The sequence below is a fragment of the Convolutriloba macropyga genome, chromosome 1, assembly GCF_964194025.1.
Source record: "Convolutriloba macropyga chromosome 1, txConMacr16.3, whole genome shotgun sequence".
NCBI lineage: Eukaryota > Metazoa > Xenacoelomorpha > Acoela > Convolutidae > Convolutriloba > Convolutriloba macropyga.
The window spans coordinates 24,016,243-24,038,099 of record NC_134468.1 but is presented as its reverse complement, the minus strand read 5'-3'; the positions used below and the strand labels follow the sequence as shown (position 1 = coordinate 24,038,099).

The window sequence follows — 21,857 nt, the reverse complement described above, 5'->3', positions numbered from 1 at the left end:
CCAATGATCACGAATCAGACATAGACACAGTCCTCTCGCAACTTGACAATGAAAACCTCACCATTAAACAAGAAAAATGCGAATTCGCAAAACCTACAATAATTTGACTTGATTACAAAATTACCCAGACGGGAAAAACTCCAACCGTAAAAAAGACTGACTCGATACTCAACTTAAAACCCCGAATCTAGCCAGCTTAGTTGATCCTATAAGACAATTATTAAAAAAAGAAAACATAACGAACAACAAAATACAACGGCTAAACTCTCACACAATAACACTCGAAAAAATTAAAGCGGAAATACCAAAAATTACAGAACAAAATTTTTGAGAAACAGCGAAAGTCACGCTTAAAATGTGATGCAAGCCACACCGGCATCGCGGCTGTTCTAGAACAACAATACCCAGAAGGGTGGTTCCAAAAACGTACACCAGTCGATTCCTAATAGCGTACGCCAGTCGACTCCTAAATGAAGCGGAACTAAAATACAGCACAAACGAAATAGAACTACTCGCGGTAGTATGGGCCACAGACCACTTCAAATATTACCTACTAGGATCAAAATTTGAACTCATCACAGATCACATAGCGTTACTTTCGGCACTAAAACCCAATCGGGCCAATAAATCCCGACAAAGCAGATTTTCAAGCTGGGTAGATAAACTACTCCCATACACTTTTACCATCAATCTCTTACCGGGAAAAGACATGGGCTTTACTGACCATCTAAGCAGAAATCCACACTTAAATCCCCCTCCCATAAACGCAGACGGTGAACTTTTTGTCATAAATAGAATAAACGCGTTCACATTCACACTACCTAACGAAGAGAGAAAGCACAAAATCTCAAGCAATCAGATTGCTCCATTCGGAAATAGGCGTAAATCACATGATGCAATAAGCAAAAGTCAACCAGCGCAAAACAAAGCGAACGCTTTTTGTCATCTCTCTCGTACTAAACAGTCGCATATTAATTCTTTCTCTAATCCAATCTCTCTTTGTCAAAATACATCTAACAACCTTAATTCGTCTTCAAATTCAATAAAATCAATTCGTGTTCAAATTTAAACAACATTAATTCTTCTTCAACACAATTCTTTAACCCACAACCTACAAATTTTTCAATTAACGTTAACGTAGTCCACAGAAATAAACCCGACCTAAATACTTTTGATATACCCATAGCTAAACGCAATAGAAAACCCAACAGAAGTAAAGCCATGAACACCCAAAATTCAAATCCACCAATCTCTGTAGCTACCCAAACTGACATTAATCCCCCATCCTCCATTGTAGGCCAAGGCCGAGACCCAATAGACGAAACGAAACACGCACCTTTATTCGAATCTGAACCCCCCCACGATTATCATCGCAATTTATCCCCCGTATTCGGCGAAGAGTTCCTAGCAGAAGCCACCATAAAGGACAAGAACCTCCAAGCAATCATTAAATTTGTTAAAGCTCACAAATGGGAGGAATTGAAGCACTTTTCCAAGTATTATTACAGCCTACGAAACGATCTAGCCGTAGCCCAATCGGTATGCTTGTTATGCTACGGTAATCTAATCATTCCTTACCAATTACAGAACCTTGTTATTAATGCAGTACACCGCACCCACCCGGGTCAAGTTGGGATGATCCGCCTAGCAAATCTTATTTGGTTCCCCCAAATACACCGCACGATTGCGCTACGGGCAGAAAACTTCAGGCAATGCCTGGACCGAGGTAATAATCTAAAACCTTTAATACCGAAGTCAAATCTAGGCCAACTACCAAAACTAAGTGAACCCAACGAAGAAATACAATTAGACTTTGCAGGACCAATCGTAGACACCAAAAATCCTAACAACGAACACTACATCTTAGCCGTGGTCGATCGCTACTACCGCTATCCATCAGCAGTAGTACATACCAATTGCGACACACAAACCTCAATAGATTTCTTTAACCAATACTGCACCTTTCATGGCATACCGCGCAGCATACGTTGCGATCAGGCACAAGCGTTCAAATCTAGAGTTTTCAAAATTTACTGCAAAGATAAAAATATTAAACTCATTGTCTCCCCACCCACGACCACCGCGCTTCGGGCATGGTAGAACGCCTAATACAAACACTACAACGAAGGCTTGCAACAATGAATATCGACCCCATATGGGACAACACCACCATAGCTGAGAAGAATATCAGAAATAATCGAATCATTAAGACTAATACCAAACAGGGTCACAAAAATACTCCCATTTGAAGCACACTTCGGTAGACCTAAAAACACGGAACTATCTCACCTTCTAACAAATCCTAATTCAAATAATCTTTCATACAACAACATGAAATCCTTCTATTTAGACAAACGATTTCTCCAAAACCCAATCCTGACGCCAGCAGCAATCTGGGAGCGGAACACCAACTCAGAAGCCAACCTGGATAACCAGTACAAACCAGAGGAAACCTCCCAACAGGACTCCCCATCCGATTACGCAAAGACGTCAGATTCGTCAGACTCGGACGATGCCCCCCTCAGAGCAGCCCAAAAGGGTACAATAATTCCGTCTAAATTTAAGTTTCAGATGGGAGATAAGACCACCATAATTGACCAAACACGCCGTAACTTAGCACGTAAAACCATCAGAAAAAAAATCCCGAACACAGAGGAACACTAAAACCTCTTTGGTCAATAATAAACGAACAGCGACTTCGCAATCTCCTCCGAAAAACGCCAAAAACCACTGGAACCAAAACTCCGTCTCATAAGCTTCGTCGCCTGTAAAACCGTAGGAGAATATTATAGAAATAAACGTAAAATAGAGAAATTCTGTTTTGCAGAAAAGGCCCAAGCAGCCAAAGCAGCCCGAACGGAGCAACCAAAGCGAAGCGAGCACCAGGCAGCCAAAGCAGCCCGATTGGAACAGCCAACCACAAGCGAGCTGCAAATGCCAACTACATCACTAGACGCGCCGGGACCATCATCTGCTGCAGTAACTACTACAAGCGAACAACAAAGCACTTCCACACCGATTGATGACAACAAAGCAACACATCTAGCGGCAAATTCCTCGCTAGACATATCCCCCAATCACAACAAAACACGCCCATCAACAACACCCAAGAAACTCACGAAGAAAAAATCCCCAAGGACCGTCCAAAAGGGAAAACGTTCATCTATCCGAATGAAAGCCACAGTCTCAGCAGCGAGAAAAACGGCTAACACTAAACTCACTAAAGACAAAATAGCCACTTTAAAGCAAAACAAAATTTTCAATTGAAGCCAAAGCCCAGTTAACATCAGTGAACTGGAAAAGAAGAAGACAAATCGAATCTTCAAAGATCACTCCCCAGGGCACTCAAAACCCTTCATCATTGCAGCCTCCTCCTCAGCTGCAGATTTTATGGTATCAACACCCTCTAGGAGCACAGTATTCAACATAGCAAAGTCACCCCCACTGCGCAATATCCGCAAAAGGCATGCAGAAGCTATAGTGAAAAAAACTCATTGTAGAACAGACAATCGCTAACATCCCCCAATCACCTGCCACGAAAGAAACAACAATCGTTGACTTAGTGGACACATCGGACGAACCCCAATCAAGCCCAACTCTAACCGAAAACGCAAACTGCTAATCGTGCGGACAGGACATCATTATCCTATCCTCAGATTCACAAGACTCTAGCCCCTCATTTCATACAGCATCCGTCCATTCAGTTCCCAAACGGACATTCGACTCCCCAAAGCAAACACCCATGGACTGTTCACCCCCGCCGCAAGATCCCGATTGGGAGTCACCCGAACACGACATGGGAGAAAATGCCTAAACCTTAGAAGCGTAGCAAATCTCCAACTGTTAACCATCTCCCAGAGGGTAGGGGGGAATGTGGTGAGCGCCTGACTCACTCAGTAACAAAACATCCAAATGTATTATTATAAACTCTTATAAAACTCAACATGTTATTGTATCATATCAATCATAGTTGTAAATACGTATCTAGCGCATTGTTCATTTGTGTTACCTGGTTGTACCAGTTGTTATTCTCGAACTCCGTTCGGAGCGCAATAGCTAATCGCACTTGGTGTCTTTAGCAAGAAAAAGAAAGTCAGATTGAAATAGTTGATTCTTATGGCGCTAGTCTTTTCACTGCCTCTTACTACTTAACATAGCAATCGCCAAAGACGAGATTTGGCGGACACAACAATAATAATAACTTTAATAATAATAATAATAATAATAATAATAATAATAATAATAATAATAATAATAATACTAATAATTGTGAAGTAGTGTGTTTGAATAAGCCAATTGGCGGAGTATTTGTGCAGAAAATGTGTATTTTGAACTGTTAGTAGAAACCAATTGGTTTTGAGATGTCAATGTATTGTTATGTGTTGTCTCTGTGATCGTTATTGGGAGTACAATAATATCTAGGTTCTGAACTTTCTCTATCAAAAGAGTTGAGCGCTATATTATCTTTGAACTACGAGGCGACTGTATCATGTCTTTACTAATCTTGTCTGCACTTATCTATTGTTCTGTGAACTGAACAAAATCAAACTAACAGGTGGCGTGAAATGAGCAGTTAGCGCTAGTTGACTAAACTATGTACAGCATTAAGAAATATATAACATAAGTGAATGTCGAAATTATATGTAAATAGTATAAGTTCTTGGTTACAGTTTTGTGCGAATCTGTCGTTCTGTATCCCACTTCCCCCTATGAGGGAAACCCTTTTCCTTAAAGTGTTTTTGTTGAGGTCCTTCAGATTTTCCGAGGTAAGATCGGATATATCATCCATATCTGGGGATACAGGTGGAGTATGGTACTCCTGTGAGGTTAAGCTGTTCGCGATTGAATAAGTGACTGTTGGTTCGGACTTTTTCTTGGTGGGTGATTTGTCTTTTTTTTTCGTTAGGTGACTTGATGGGGATTGGTTTCGGTGGCTTGATTGGACTTTGTTCAGCTGGGATGATTGTAATCATGTTTGCTTGCTCTTTTTGAATGCGGTCGCGCTCTATTTCGATTGCTATTAGTTCTGCTTGGTTTATCTGTGAGTTGACTTCCAGGAATATCAATTTAGGTTCGCTTGTCTTTGTCGTTTCTTCATTGATCGCCTTTAATTTCAATAGTGCCATGTCAACCTTAGGTGTTGATTTGTGTGACTAAAAGTTGAAGTGATGTTCTGGTTTTTCTGTATGAGTGTCAGTTGGGCTTTCTGATGATGTTTGCATAAATAGCGAGGCGTCGTTTGATGCTACTACAATCCTCTGGTTGTCGTTTGCATCGCTGTGTATCACGGAAATCATTGTGTTTTCTGATTGCTGTTTTTCCGGTATGTTGACTTTTATGAATGACTGGTTGGCATCAAAAGTTTCGCTGTTTTGTATTGCTGCCTGTTTGGTTTTTTCATCAAATATTTTCCCAGAGATTTTTTTGGGTGTGCGTGGTTTTTTTCTAGACTCTACTTTTTTAAACCAGTGGGTTGGTTTTTTTGGGAGTTGTGGATGCTTTTGCTTTAAGTTGCTGCTTCTTTTGATTTTTCGCTGCCACTTTTTTGACCTTGTGGGGACGCCACGTTAGTTTCTTCTCTCCGCTGCTGTTTGTAGCTTGGTTTCTTCCTGAAAAAATTTCTAAATTTTTTCATGAATTCTCTTGTAGTCACACACAGTTTTACATGCAACAATGTATATTAAACTTGATTTTTGTTCAGTGGTGGCTAGGTCTATTGTTGGTCTCTTTTCTGTTACTATTGCCTTATCGTATTTTATGATTGCAGTGTTTTCTTTTAGTATTTTGTCTATTGTGCTGATTGTCGTGGTTTTTTTGTTTTTCTAGCTACTGCTTTTCGTGCTAAATTTTTGCGTGATTTTATGAATTAAGTGGTTTTGTCTCCTAATGTGAAGTGAATATCCGATGGATATATCTTACGTGGTGGAATGTCATCCTTTGGTGCTCGAGCGAGAGGTATATTTTCTGAGTTGTCATTGTTTGAGTCCTCGAGATGAATGGTTGTACCAGTTAGTTGATGTGGGCTCAGTGTTGTGTTATGTACTTCTTGTTCATCCGTTTCGTCTCTGTACTGAATGTCAGTTTCCAGAGTCTTGCCAGGGCGAGCATTTCCACCTGGCCAGGATGTTTGCTGTGGATTGTATGCAGCACTAATGGGCGTAATTTTGCTGGTATCACGAGTTTGTTGTCAAATAAGAGACAACCAGATGGGGTGACAGGTAAATCTCTATGTATTTTATAGAATATAGGATTGGCCTTTTTCAAAGATAACGAGTCTGGTTTTTGGACCATATCGATAATAGCAACTAAGTCTCTTTTTGAGTTTTCCGCGAGAAATTCCTCGTTAAAAAATTGCATTAATTTTTGTCTATATTCGGGCGTCGGTAATCGGTCTATGGCCTTGAATAATTTGGCGTGTTTTTTATCTGGAATTGCGTTTAAGCCTTACCCTTGTTGGATTCTGGGTCAGTTTGTGTGCGATTGTCCAGCAATGATTTGATTGGGGTATATATGTGTCCCATTCGGATAAAATTTTTAGGGCCACGTTTTCTCCTTTTTATTTGGATATCGAACGTGTTTTTGTTATGATTTTCGCTTGATTTAATAGACATTAGTTTTGAATTAATTGAAGTTGAATTTATGTTCGCACGAAGCGACTTGCTATTGAATGAATTCAGTCAAAAAGCTTGTTGTTTTGTGAGCGTTTTTTATTAGTGTGTGTGACGTCATGTCGTTCATTCTGTATGTTGTCAATTGAGTGGTTGTAATTACCAGTTGGATTTATTACTCCAGTTGGTTCCAAATTGTGTCTTAAGCGCAAGTGTTTCTGATTTCCTGTATAGCTTTTATGAGGAATTTTGCGTCGTCTTTATTTTCTGGTGCGGGTTTGCCTGATGGGTTTCCACTGAAGTAGTCCGCAAATGCCATGTTTTTTAAGGGGATGCGGTCTATATTAAAGTTAAATGGAAGTAGCCTGTCTACCCATTTTGAAAGTCTACTTTGGTGTGTTTATTTCCCCTGTTATTTTTTAGGGCCGACAGGAGTGCTTGATGATCTGTTTGTAGTAGGAATTTATTCCCATGTAAATTATATTTAAAACGTTCTAGTACCCATACTATGTGCACGATCTGCTTTTTGATTTATTCGAGAGCTTTTTTGTGTTGATCTATCCAATCTACTGGATTATTTTGTGCTTTTGTTTTGTTTTTCGATAATAGTGGTCTGAGTGGTTCCGATATTTCAGCTAATCTTGGTTTGAATTTTTTAGATGATGAATGCATCGCATGAATGATCCGAGTTCTTAAGTGTTCTTGGTGTTTCTAATTTGTTTGTTTTTTCAAATTTATTTTGGTTGGTATGATACCAGTTGGTGTTATTTTAAAGCCCAGCCAGATAGTTTATGCTTTTGCTAATTTACACACTGCCTTCTATTATTACTAAAATGTCGTCTAGGAATGCAAACTTGTTTTTGGAGTCTGTTAGCGTAACATCTATTGTTTTTTGGAAGTTTGCGGGCATGTCTGTTAAACCATAAAAAGCGTCCAGGGATCTGTGTGTTACTGTCGCTTTACCTCCTAATATGCCGAAGTTGCAATGTTTTTGTAGTTGGGGATCTAGCGGTCTTTATATAAATCTGTTTTTGAGAAATAGAATAAGCCCTTTTCTTTGCGCCGTTCGGATATGTAGTTTGCCACTGCTCCTATCAGATGATCAATACTTTGCATCTGGTATTTTTTTTGTGGAATACATCATTTAGTTTATTTGAGTCTATGGCAAATTTTAGGCTTTTGTATTTTTCACGGTTATGACCACTGGGCTGATGAAATGTTTGTCAGAACACTTTTCTAGTTTGATGATTTGTTTATCTCCGATTAGTTTTTCAAATTATTTTTATACTCTATCTAGTAGATGTAGTGGTAATCTCCTACCTTTGTGTTGGGTTGGGCTAAAATTTTTTCTAAGTGTTGAATTTGTCATGTGGTTTTTTGAGCATCCTAATCGTGTTCACAATGCGGATATATTTTGAATGTCCATTTTATTATATTTTTTTCGGTTGATGGATTGGAAACTAGGCTGATGTTCTTACCAGTTGGCTAAGATGCTGTTAGGGTGATTTCCAGTTTATTCAATACATCTCTTCCCATTACATTATGTTGAAGGCAAATCATAAGTAGTATTTTACCATCTTTTGCTCTCCATGAACCCGATTTCAAATTTATGTAAAGTACTTCGGTAATGTTAATGTCTTGATTGTTAAAACATTTGTCTTTTCCGTAAATGCTGTTATATTTGTATTTGGGAAATTTGCTGTGATGAATCTCACCGTCGTGTTTTGCATTAAGAGTCTTGGAGAACCGGTGTCGGCTAGCCGGTCAATCGTTGTGTTTTGTTCATTTGATTTGACCCAAAATTTATCTCCTACTTTTTATATTGATTGAGACGTTGTTTGTCTCTCTGATGATGGAGAGTTTTACTGTATTTACTGATGGCCAGTCCTCCATAAGTTCTTTGATGATTACTGCTGCTTCGGCATCTACTGTTTCTTTTTCTGATTCCTCTTTTGTGTCTCGTTTCTGTTCCTTTACATGTCGGACTCTTCTAGTTTGAGTTTATGATTGTTGAGGGTAATTGTTTCTGAAATCTTGTCTCGGTGTATTTGGTATTCTTCTGTCGGGCCTTGTTGCTCTACACATTGAGGTGAAGTGTCCGACTTTCTTGCATAGTTTGCATGTGAAATTTGCATGCTCTGCAATTGTTAAAGTGGTTTTTAATGAAGGGTTGGCTTTATTTAAAACATGGTTCAATTTTTCTTGATGTAGGTGTGGGTAGAATTGGTTGTTGTGGGGTCCGAGATGTGGTGCTTGGTCTTTGTCCGTTTCTGATATATGAAATTTGTGACCAATTGGTGTTGTTATTATGGGCTCGAAAGACTTCCTGTTGATTTGCTTGCCCTCTCTCTCTCTCTCTATTTATAGCGAAGTTTAACGCTTGTTGTGGTGTGCGTAATTCTGACAGTAAAACAATTTGGATTGATGTGTTGTTCAGGCTAGACATCAGGAGGTCTTTTACTAGGTCTTCCTCCAGTTTTTCAAATTTGCTGTGTGGCCCTGCTCCTCTCAGTCTACTATAGAATGTTTCCAGTGATTTGTGTGATAGTTGATTTGAAGAATTTGAATCTGTCAAAAGTAGTTTTCCGTGGAAAAGTGATAGTATATGAGGTTTTTGCTTTTCTATCCACTTCGTTTCACGGGATTATATCGACTAACGCACCTTTTCTCTCAATCTCCATGTTTTAATTTGCGAAGTCTACTCTTCTTCACTCGTTCTTTTGCTCTCTATTCCGTGCTTCATCTTCCATCTCTCCTTCGAATTCGTCCTCGTACGCGGGTAGTGTGGGGTAAAATAAATCTGCCGCTTGCAGTTTATTTTAAGTAGTTTGGCTACTTCGATGTAGTCCCATGCCATTATCGCCGTTTTTAAAGTTGAAAACCATTGTTTCCATTCTATTGGGGAATTCGCGTCCGACTCCCAAAATGTTTTTACTCCTAATTGAGTTTTTGTTGACTGTGCCATGTGAAATAATGTGTTTGAATAAACCAAATGGCGCAGTATTTGTGGAGATAAATTATATTTGAATAATGTATGTTCAGGAGTGGGCCGGCAGGAGTGCTTGATGATCTGTTTGCAAAAGGAATTTAATTCCATATAAATAATATTTAAAAAAGTTCTAGTGCCCACACTATGGCGAGTAATTTTAGTTCGTTCGTGCTATATCTTTCTTCTAAACTGTTTTGTCATCTACTGTTTCTTCATCTACTGTTTTTTCTTCTGATACTTCCTTTGTGTCTTGTTCTTGTTCCTTTACATGTCGGACTCTTCTAATTTGTGTTTGTGATTGTTGAGGATAATTGTCTCTGACATTTTGCTAAGGTGTGTTTGGTCTTCTTCGTTCGGACATTGTTGCTCTACACATTGAGGTAAAGTATTCAAATTTCTTGCATATTTTGCATGGGAAATTATTTGCTGTGCAGTTTTAAGGGTGCTTTTTAATGAAGGGCTTGCCACATATAAACATGGTTCATTTTTTCTTGATGTAGGTGTAGGTAGAATTGATTGTTGTGGGGTCCGAGATGAGGTGCTTGGTCTTTATCTGTTTCTGATATATGAAACTTGCGACCAGTTGTTGTTGTTATGGGCTCGAATTTTTTCCTGTTGGTTTGCTTGCCCTCTCTCTCTCTCTCTCTCTCTCTCTCTACTTAACGAGAAGTTTAGCACTTGTTGTGGTGTGCGTGTTTCTGACAGTAAATCCATGTAGGATTGGAAATTTAAACTTAAGCGTTTTTCGGAAAAGAGCCAAATTAATATTGACCTTGAATTATTCTCAACACAAAATCGAATTCTAAATTTGAAATTGCACAAAGATAATAATGGTGAAGAAAGTTAAACTGATGAGAACGGTTCAACAAGTAAATATTGACTCTGATAAAGATTATATCATAGATTGAACAACAAAATTCTTACCCACGTAATATTGGATTGGAAACCCTAATTAGGGGCCTAGGTTATCAAAGTCATTAATGACCTTCTGAAAATTTTTCCCAAATAGGTATTTTTCACACAAAGATTCGGAACATTTAGTAAAAATAGGACTAAAATATCATAACCAAACATAGGACTAAAATATCATAACGATGATCAACGAGATATGGGAACTGACATGCAGTTTGAAGAGAGACTAAACTTAGTTGAGAGAATGCGCAATGAGGAGACATACGCTGATTAAAAAAAACTGTCGTACCAACATATGGTGATGGTGCTTTTATATATTTTTACGTTATACTAATTTGTTTTATTCAGGAGAATAGTTTAGTCGGGATGGGTGTGATGTAGGAATGGAAAGTTAAACATAAGCGTTTTTCGGAAAAGATGAAAAAAATACTTACCTTGAATTATTCCCAACACAAAAGCGAATTCTAAAATTGAAATTGTAGAAAGATAATAATGGCGAAGAAACTTAAACTGATGAGAACGGTTGAATAAGTAAATATTGACTCTGATAAAGATTATATCATAGATTGAACACCAAAAGTCTCACCCACGTAATATTGGATTAGAAACCCAAATTAGGGGCCTAGGTTATCGAAGTCATGAATGACCTTCTGAAAACTTTTCCCAAAAAGGTATTTTTCACACAAAGATTCGTTACATTTGGTAAAAATAGGACTAAACTATCATAACCATACATAGATAAGCAGTATATATACGGCTCAATTTTATCCAATTTTTGTAACCAAAAGCAGTCTGAAAATAATTATATTGTCGTGACAATTAATAGGACTTAAATATCATAACCAATTTTTGTAACCAAAAGCAGTCTGAAAATAATTATATTGTCGTGATAATCCGAATTGCGGAGTAAATTTGATTAGACGAGTGATTTGACAGATCTCTGTCGTGGTACTAAAAATTGTAATAATTGTCTGAACTAGTATACTCTGGTAACTATACTTTTTGTTAAATTAACTTAGCAAATTTTCCACTACTTTCTCTTTTTAGACCTTTTCTTATAACTTAGTCGAGCTCAAACTGGTATCTTTTAGGTACTTGCTAAACGATTCGATACTTGGCACTCATAGGCATTTGTAACTAGTTGTTCCGAAGGAACCATAGCCTTGTAATAATTAAGATTGAGTAAAATTTTATCGTTTCTTTCGGTTTTCTGTTAATCAACAGTGTAATTGACAACTTTAGTAACTTCACAATGCATCTCTAAGGATCTGAAATCATACTCAATCCAGCTTCAAATTATTGGAATGAAATTAATTTGGTGACTAGTAAAGTAGTGATCAACCAATCAATAATTAGGTTTAGTTAGGTTAACGAACTGGAGGACAGCAGCGAATCCCGGACAACATCAAGATGATTGATTTCCGAGAGTATTAATCGGCCAAGCTCCTTCTAGGAGACCGCTTAAGGAAGCCACTTTGAGGGTAGGCCTGCCTGCTCGTAGAAGACTTGGCAAGTTAAGTTAACCCATGTAGTATGGAATGGTGAACCAAGTAGACAATTAAAACGGTCTGCAGTAACCTGAAGTACCTGATTGGCAATGTCTTAACGTTCTATCAAATTGGTTAATACTCGTCTGGTTGGGTTGTGGAGTTAACACCGACGAGTTCTTCACGTCATCTATTATTTGTTTTAAGTATATTGGTTGATCGATTAATTAGTAACTGAATTGAGGACCTGGTATAATTCTCAATCTTAGAGTCACCAATTTATTTCATTTGGTAAAACTTTTCTTAGAAGCTAAAATATCATATAACATAGAGAGGCATTACAAATATTTTCTAATATCATCATTATTATTGGCAATCGACTACAGTTCTATAGCGCCTGAAAACACTTTCTTTAGGACTTGAACGGAGTGCCTGGTATAACCTTTTAGGCTCGTTAAGAGTAGTAGGTTTGTGAAGTTACTATCCAACCCAGTAGTTTTCTCTAAAGATAGATTCTGAGAACAATTATGGAATTGTGAATAGGGTAAAACCTCCACCCTAAATATTCAGATTCAATATTCGCGACCACGGAGGGATTCTTCTGATTAGAAGGCGGTTATGCATTTTACAAAAAAAAGAAAAAAAACGCAAAATTAGAATTTGAGAGAACCGATGAATTAGATCTTTGGAATACGTTCCAATGGTAAAACTCAACTATATTTTTTTCGTGTCATTTGGTTTTACATCGAAAATTACTTCAATTACCAAAAATGAACAACGCAACAAACAACCAGCAACAGCAACAACAGAACCAGGCGAACAATCAGCAGCAAATAGTGGTAGCAGCACCCCTTCTCAGCCCCCTCCGATAGCCTAGCCGCGATTTCGAGAGTTTTGAAATATGGGTTTGACACTTCGAATCCATGTCCAATGCCAATAATTGGGATGACCAGAGACAACGCGAGGTCCTACTCACGTGTTTGAACAGTTATGCGTTAGATGAGTATTGTAATCTCATCAATCATTACTTTTAACAAGTGCAAGGACAACCAGCCCCGACCATAGCGAGAGTTCTGAACGCTCTTAACAAGAGAATCGGCGACTTTCCGAACGCAAGGGTCGCCCGCACGGAATTCAAAAATCGTCAACAATTGGAATCAGAGTCAATCCAAGAGTTCTCAAGGCGAGTTCATAAGTTAGAAGAGGCAGCCAGTGCTCATCCTGATGTTGTGGGACGACAGGAAGCTAACAAAGATAACCTTATGGACGGACTGTTGGACAGCGAAATCAGATATACACTCCTGAAGGAAGAACCGGGAGGCTTCAATGCAGCTACACAACGGGCCATTGCTCTAAACGCCATCAAAAAAGCGGAATTGAGTCGACTTTGATGACGAAGAAACGGACATGTGAGATGGACAAAGGGTGAACAAGATCATGATCAGTCAGTAACAGCTGACTTTAGAGCAGGCAACAAGAGTCTGTCATCGGGTTTCAATCAAATGATCGAGTTTCAGACCAGAAGCTTCAATAAGATGCTACAGCAGCAAAAGTGACATATACAGATCATGGAGAAGATTCTTGAGACCCAAACAAGATTCCTATCCGAATCAAGTCAACCCCGATTTCAGAGCAGAAGTCCAGGAAGACCGGAAGGCTTTCGACGCAGAACGTCTCCGATGCAGTGCTATAATTGCCGCGAGTTTGGGCACTTGTCAAATCAGTGTCCACAGAAAGGAACAATACAAACGGGTATATCCGCAAACTTGGACACTGATAGACAACCAATCGTAAAAAGCATTTTACAGAGAGCAAACCCAGAGCAAGTGAGCAGTATCAACAAATTTCAAGATGAAGCGGTCTTTGGACCTACAGTCTACGTGATGATTGATCTTGACGGAGAAAAACACAAAGCGTTAGTGGATACTGGGAGCAATGTGAACATTCTATCAGAAACAACTTACTCACAGTACGAACAGCGTTCCAAACTCAGACCTTTCCAAGAAAAAGTTCTTTCGGCCACCAATGATCCTTTCGAAATACTTGGCGTTTTTACTGGCGAAATAACGTTCAACACCGGGGTTTAAGTGAAAGCCGATCTCTTGTTGACCCCAAACACAGACGTGCCTTTGATACTTGGAACCCAGGTGATGGAGGAAAATAAAGTATCAATCGACTTCCATTCTAAGCAGCTGATGATGGAGAAAGAAAGCAATGTTGTATATTTGCAATTTGCCTATAAACCTGAAGTCCCCAGGCACGTACACCTTTGTGAGACGGAAGCAGAAACCGGTCTTGATCAAATCGGAACAACGGACGAAACACAGCACGGGGTAACTGCAGAAACAAACTCAATCCTATCATGCGATGAAGAGTTAGAACAGATTTGTTCTTTAGCAATTCCAGACAGAAACCAACAAACAGACGACAGAAGAACACCGCTACGAGAGTTCAGAGATGTGTTTGCAATGAACGACAACGGACTTGGACAGACACACTTGGTTCAGCTTGAAATTGACACAGGTGATACGCTGCCCATCAAGCTTGCACCCCATAGACTTGCACCTGAAATATAAGTGTGGTTAAAAAGGAGATTGAGGACATGCTGGCTCGAAAAATTATCCGACCATCAAACAGCCCGGACAGTGCTTCAATCGTTCTCGTTTCCAAACTGTATGGGAGCAAACGAATGTGCACAGACTTCAAACGACTAAACGAAGTAACAAAGAAAGACGCTTTTCCCCTTCCGCGAATTGACCAGATACTGGATCATCTTCACGGAGCAACGATTTTCTCAAGCCTCGACCTAGACTCTGGATATTGGCAAGTCCCATTAGCTGAGAGTGCTATAGCAAAAATTGCGTTCGTCACTCCCGATTGTGGACACTACGAGTACCTCAGACTTCCATTTGGACTTTGCAATGCACCGGGAACCTTCCAGCAATTTATGACAACCATCTTCAATGAATGTCTCTTCTCGTTTGTCCTCATCTTCTTGGACGACGTTCTGGTGTTTAGTAGGAATGTGGAGGAACAAGAAAAACACATGCGCCTTGTTCTTCACGCTCTTTGACAGGCCAATCTTAAACTCAAACCCAAGAAATGTCGCCTCTTTCAAGAATCCGTAACCTATCTAGGATACAAACTGAGTCCAGAGGGAATTGCACCAGATGAAAACAAACTCGTTGCAGTACGGGACTGGAAATGACCAGAAAACGTTACCGAAGTGAGGTCTTTTATTGGATTTTGCAGTTACTACAGACGTTTCATCAAAGACTTTGCTGGGATAGCGAAACCTCTTCAGCAAATAACAAAAAAGAACAGCCATTTCACTTAGAACCCTGAATGCCATAATGCGTTCGAGAGACTGAAAGAAGCTTTGATTGATAGCTCAGTACTCACGAATCCGGACTACAACTCTCCTTTTATCGAGGACACGGATGCAAGTGACAACAGTCTAGGGACAGTACTCTCGAATATTGTCAACGGAGTAGAAAACCCAGTGGCTTTCGCGAGCAGAGTTTTGACGCCAGCAGAATGTCGTTACTCAACAACAAAAAGAGAAGCAGTAGCAGTCATTCAGGCGATGAAATGGTTTAAGGCTTACATTTGGGGAACTCAGTTTGTGCTCAGAACAGATCATGCATCGCTACAGTGGTTATTTATACAAAACAATGACGGGATGATATTCAGAATGCTTCAAAGTTTGCAAGAATTTGATTTTCAAGTAGTACATAGACCAGGAGACAAGCACAGGAATGCATTTGGACTGTCAAGACAGTGCAGTTTCAAACCTGAGCTAACTGAAGCTGAGAGACTGGTTATGTTTGGAAGTTGCCCATCAGCCAACTCTTTTGTAAGACACCCTCAGAAGAATTAACTTAGTTAGAGCCGAGGACATGAACGAACCAATCAGTATCCAATTTAAAGAAGACGTAAATTCCTTTAGGCTGGCTCAAAGAAACGATCTCTGCTTACGTCTCATCTTGCAATGGGCAAACGCTGAGAAACATCCAGACCAAAATCCGCTGAGAGACATAAAAATCAAGAAAGCAAACGCAATAGCACAAAGAAAAGATGCGGTAGCGATGTGGGGCCTCTTGGACCAGATGGAATTGACTGACGGCGTGCTGTACAGGAAGTGGCAGGTGGAAGGAAGCAATGCAACCCAGAAACAACTTGTAGTACCGCAGGGACTCAGAGAGACAGTTTTGGAACAACTTCACGATTCAAAACTGAGTGGAGGCCATTTTGCTTTTCAAAAGACCTTGGACAGGGCAAGACAGAGGTTCTGGTGGCCAAATATGAGAAAAGACTTTGAACGAAAATGTGAGAACTGCACCCTGTGTCAAGCACGAAGTACCGCTGGAAAGAAAAGAATAGCCCCTCTCCAGACAATCAACGTTGGGATCCGGTTCAGCAAAGTGGCAGCAGATATCCTGGGACCTGTTTCCCGAGCAAAGACAAGCGTTTGAAAATACATACTGGTATTGACGGACTATTTCACGAAATACGTGGTTTGCGTTCCCTTAGAAAGAACTACGGCCGAAGATGTTGCTAGAGCAATTGTGGAGAACTGGGTTTTGACGTTTGAAGCACCTGACTGCCTTCACACCGATCAAGGGGCAAGATTCTCCAGCGAACTATTACTGGAAGTGTGCAAAAAGTTTGGAATAGAGAAGAACAGAACATCTCCATATCACCCGCAGGGAAATGGTATGGTGGATCGTCACAACAGAGTTGTTGCGGATGTTATTTCCAAATACTGCGCAAACAATCCAAGTAGCTGGGATCAAATTATTTTCTATCTCAACCTATAATACGACCATACACAAAACAACAGGACAGACTCCATTCTCACTTGTGTTTGGACAAGAATGCAAAGACCCGATTGAATTGCTACTACCGAAAGCACCTGTTCACGAAATTTCTAACTACGAATTCACAAGATGGCTCAAAGAAAAGTACAGGGAAGCACATATGAATGCCAGAGAGACACTTGACTACAAACAAGAAAGACAAAAAGATTTTTAACCAGAAAAACGTCTTTGGGGAGGAACTAAAGCCAGGAGAAAAAGTTTGGCTTTTTGCATCCCAAAAAGCAAATTCAAGGAAGTGTTTTCTTCCCTGGATCGGACCATATAACATCATCGAAAGGACCTTAGAAGTCAACTACAAAATCTCAAAAGACACAAACTCCAAGAAATGGCAGATAGTCCACTACAATCGATTGAAGCCTGTGAAGGAGGAAGACGAGTTGCCCAGAATGGATACAAGATCATCTCATCAGGAGAAATGGCCCAGCCGCCAAAATACGTATGACCAGGAAGTTCAAATTGAAGAAAACAATAAAACTTTCACCCCAGAAATTACATCAAGACAACCCAAACAACAAAGTCCCTTCAAATGGATGGGCGAGGATGAAAAATTTTTCTACAATCTCTTTGCAGAGCGAGAAAATTCAACGAAAAGGCCCACTAAGACTAACATACCAGCAGAACCGATCACTCCGGAACAAGACAAAACCCAAGAGAACCAGACCCCTTTTGTAACTGCAGCCAAAGAGATTGACTCTACACCAACGACCACACAAGCCATAAAACGTCTTGAGGGACCTCAGTGAAACACAGTCAACACCTGCAAGCGCCAAGAGGGAAATGTGCAAACCAAAAACATTTGCAGAACTTTTGGGAACCAAAACTGACAAAACAGTAAACTCCATCGCTAAAACACGAGAAAGACGCGCAGTTAAGTACCCAAAACGATTCGGAATCGACGATGAATAAAAAAGAAGAATATATATATATATATATATATATATAAATATATATATATATATATATATATATATATATATATAAATATATGTTTAAAAAAATAAAAAAGGAACTTGATTAAGTTTCCCTATATATGATAAGTTTCCCTAAGATCAAAAGATGAGCCAAAATTTTTATTAAAGATGGGGACGATCGTAAATCATATTTAAATAGCACCATTAAAAAAAACTATATTGTAAGTTAATATATCACTGGTATTATGAAAAGGGCTAATTTGCTCAAATAAATTTCAGCGAATTTGGGGGGAATTATTAGAGAATGTAGCATTCTTTCTAATACAGAAAAAATGCTATCTAGTTTTAGCGCAGTAATTAACCATAATAATGTTTAGATGTATAACTTTGTGATATTTATATTAATACTTGGGGTACTACAGCAAACAGTGAAGAGTGCAGAAAGTACTGCGCATGTTCTTTTTCAACCTCAAACTCCAGTTTCATTGGCCGACTCATATCTGACTGTGGATATCGCAGTCCCACCATATCCAAAGCTGTTGAACGTGGATCTCCGATCAATTTATAAATTCTCTACAATACTTCAGCAATTGGAACAGAAAACGTGGAAGAGCTCCGAGTTTTGCAACAACCCAGAAATGAGCGCACTATTACAGCACCGTTTCGACGGAATAATCTCATCTATTCAGATAGAATACGAAAGAGCAGAGAAAGACAGGACAAAGCTCGTCAAAGAAACAGCATCTTTTGTAAACCAGACTATCACTCTTCAGCGACAGAGACGATCACCACTGCTGTTTGCAATGGGAGCTGCGACGGCGATAACTTTAGAACCCTTACTGGAAAAAGCAGTCTGTAGACTACTCTCAATTTTTGGTCTGTGCGAAAGTTCTAAGCGAAAGATGGAACAATTGGAAGGACGATTGCACTATTTGGAATCAAGAATGGTTCACCTGCACAACGAAGAAAGAGAGTCCATTCAAGTCATGGCCAGCAGTAGTTTGAAGATTCATGAAGACCCACAAAAAGTGCTAAACTACTCAGAGGATAACTTTGAGATTCTGCAAACAAACCTGGAGGTGCTTCAAAAAACAAGGGAAGAATTTCAACAAGCCCAAGCCTGTGATCATCGAAGGTCTGATGTTTTTTATGTATGCTTATTGCGCCCAAAGTGCAATTAACAACGTAGCTTGGACTCTCAATGCTATGCACGGCGAGTTGCAAGTACAAACACTATATTTGACGGAACAGAGAAACATATTAATTACAAGCATTGGAGTACTATCCAAGGGAATACTGCCAGCCGCACTAGTACTCTACAAGGATTTACAGAAAATAATTACAACTCTGAAGCTGGGAGATAAAAAGTGTTCAATTTCATACGACCACTCAAGTTTACTTTACAGCCTGCCCTTACTGAGAAATGTTTTTTTTCCAATCCACACGGACTGTTAATCACAATGGAGGTGCCAGTATACAGTGGTGAACCAATTCACGATGCCTAAAAAGCAATCCCTCTGCCACAACCAATCAAGAACACAACGACGGCCGCAACTCTAAAATAAGAAAGGAACTATTTGATCGTATCAAGGCGAGAAGAAAGCTATGCCGAATTGAAGAGGGAAGAATATCAGTCTTGTTTGGGGACACAGTTGCTGATACTTTGCACCAAGCCAGTAGCGTTGTTGAGCGCGCAAGATCAACTCTGCTTGACTTCACTCCTATACAATCACGAGGTGGCTGCTTTGAAGACATGCACACGAGAAGTAACCGAATTGCCAAATTTACCGACAGCAATCTACCTTGGGAACTCTATGTACCTCCTCAACGCGGCAGACGACCAACATTTTCTTTATAACATAACGTACAGTGGGGGCAGAAAGTTTTCAAAACGCGTACCAGCCTGTAAAAGTTGCCTAGTACATCCCCCCGCGTTGAAAAACTGGTTCAACCGAAGAATGGACTGGTCATGTTGCCCGATCCAGCATATTGTCTTCAACACAGTGGACTAATAACTACAATCACATTCCCGAACTACTGGATACCGCTTTCAACATCCCGAGCATTCCAGCGGTCACTCCTACAGAAGAGAATCGGAATTTGATGTTGCATAAGATCAGATCGGCACTCAAGGATGTCCCTACGCCTGATGTCACGCCTGAATTAGTCAGTGAGATGGTAGACAAAATCCATCAACAATTCTCTCGGGAAAACAACTTCAAATCTTTTCGCCATGGGCCAACACTGCATACATTTAAAGAGCCGGCTGGTCTGCTTCGTTTCTCCTTATGGTGTCCTGCATTTGTCCTTTTGGCTGTCTGGGCAGCGAAGAAGTGTTACAAGTCCAAAAACACTACAAAACATATTCACAATTTGTCCAACGATGATCAACGAGATATGGGAACTGACATGCAGTTTGAAGAGAGACTAAACTTAGTTGAGAGAATGCGCAATGAGGATTAAAAAAAATTGTCGTACCAACATATGGTGATGGTGCTTTTATATATTTTTACGTTATACTAATTTGTTTTATTCAGGAGAATAGTTTAGTCGGGATGGGTGTGATGTAGGGATGGAAAGAGTTAAACTTAAGCGTTTTTCGGAAAAGATGAAATAAATACTTACCTTGAATTATTCCCAACACAAAAGCGAATTCTAAAATTGAACTTGTAGAAAGATAATAATGGCGAAGAAAGTTAAACTGATTAGAACGGTTGAATAAGTAAATATTGACTCTGATAAAGATTATATCATAGATTGAACACCAAAAGTCTCACCCACGTAATATTGGATTAGAAACCCAAATTAGGGGCCTAGGTTATCAAAGTCATGAATGACCTTCTAAAAACTTTTCCCAAAAAGGTATTTTTCACACAAAGATTCGTTACATTTGGTAAACAATAGGACTAAACTATCATAACCAAACATAGATAAGCAGTATATATACGGCTCAATTTTATCCAATTTTTGTAACCAAAAGCAGTCTGAAAATAATTATATTGTCGTGATAATCCGAATTGCGGAGTAAATTTTATTAGACGAGGGAGTTAAAAGATCTCTGTCGTGGTACTGAAAATTGTAATAAATGTTTGAGCTAGTATACTCTGGCAACTATACTTTTCGTTAAATTAACTTAGCAAATTTTCCAATACTTTCTTTTTTTAGACCTTTTCTTATAACTTAGTCGAGCTTAAACTGGTATCTCTTAGGTATTTGCTAAACGCTTCGAAACTTGGCACTCATAGGCATTCGTAACTAGTTGTTCCGAAGGAACCATAGCCTTGTAATAATTAAGATTGGGTAAAACTTTATCAATTCTTTTGGTTTTCTGTTAATCAACAGTCTAATTGTACAACTTTATTAACTTTATAGTGCATCTCTAAGGATCTGAAATCATACTCAATCTAGCTTGAATTTATTGGATTTAAATTAGTTTGGTGACTAGTAAAGTAGTGATCAACCAATCAATAATTAGGTTAAGTTATGTTTACGAACTGGAGGACAGCAGCGAATCCCGGACAACATCAAGATGATTGATTTCCGAGAGTATTAATCGGCCAAGCTCCTTCTAGGAGACCGCTTAGTGAAGCCACCTTTAGTGTAGGCCTGCCTGCTCGTAGAAGACTTGGCAAATTAAGTTAACCCATGTAGTAGGGAATGGTGAACCAAGTAGACAATTAAAACGGTCTGCAGTAACCTAAAGTACCTGATTGGCAATGTCTTAACGTTCTATCAAGTTAGTTAATACTCGTCTGGTTGGGTTGTGGAGTTAACACCGACGAGCTCTTCACGTAATCTACTATTTGTTTTAAGTATATTGGTTGATCGATTAATTTGAAACTGAATTGAGGACCTGGTATAATTCTCAATCTTAGAGTCACCAATTTATTTCATTTGATAAAACACTTCTTAGAACCTAAAATATCATACAACATAGAGAGGCATTACAAACATATTCTAACATCATCATTATTATTGGCAATCGACTACAGTTCTCTAGCGCCTGAAAATACTTCATTTAGGAATTGAACGGAGGGCCTGGTATAACCCTTTAGTCTAGTTAAGAGTAG

The 21,857-nt window shown here is 39.2% G+C and overlaps 2 protein-coding genes across 6 annotated transcripts in view; both read left to right on the top strand.

The window, feature by feature from the left end:
- Nucleotides 1-21,857, top strand: part of LOC142336845 (pyridoxal phosphate phosphatase PHOSPHO2-like) — a 48,076-nt gene that overhangs the window by 15,576 nt on the left and 10,643 nt on the right. The window lies entirely within an intron of this gene.
- LOC142336176 (uncharacterized) lies at nucleotides 16,085-16,816 on the top strand. The gene is made up of 2 exons (XM_075384843.1): nucleotides 16,085-16,355; nucleotides 16,530-16,816. Exons 1-2 carry the CDS (start codon nucleotides 16,085-16,087, stop codon nucleotides 16,814-16,816), a joined length of 558 nt encoding a protein of 185 aa, XP_075240958.1.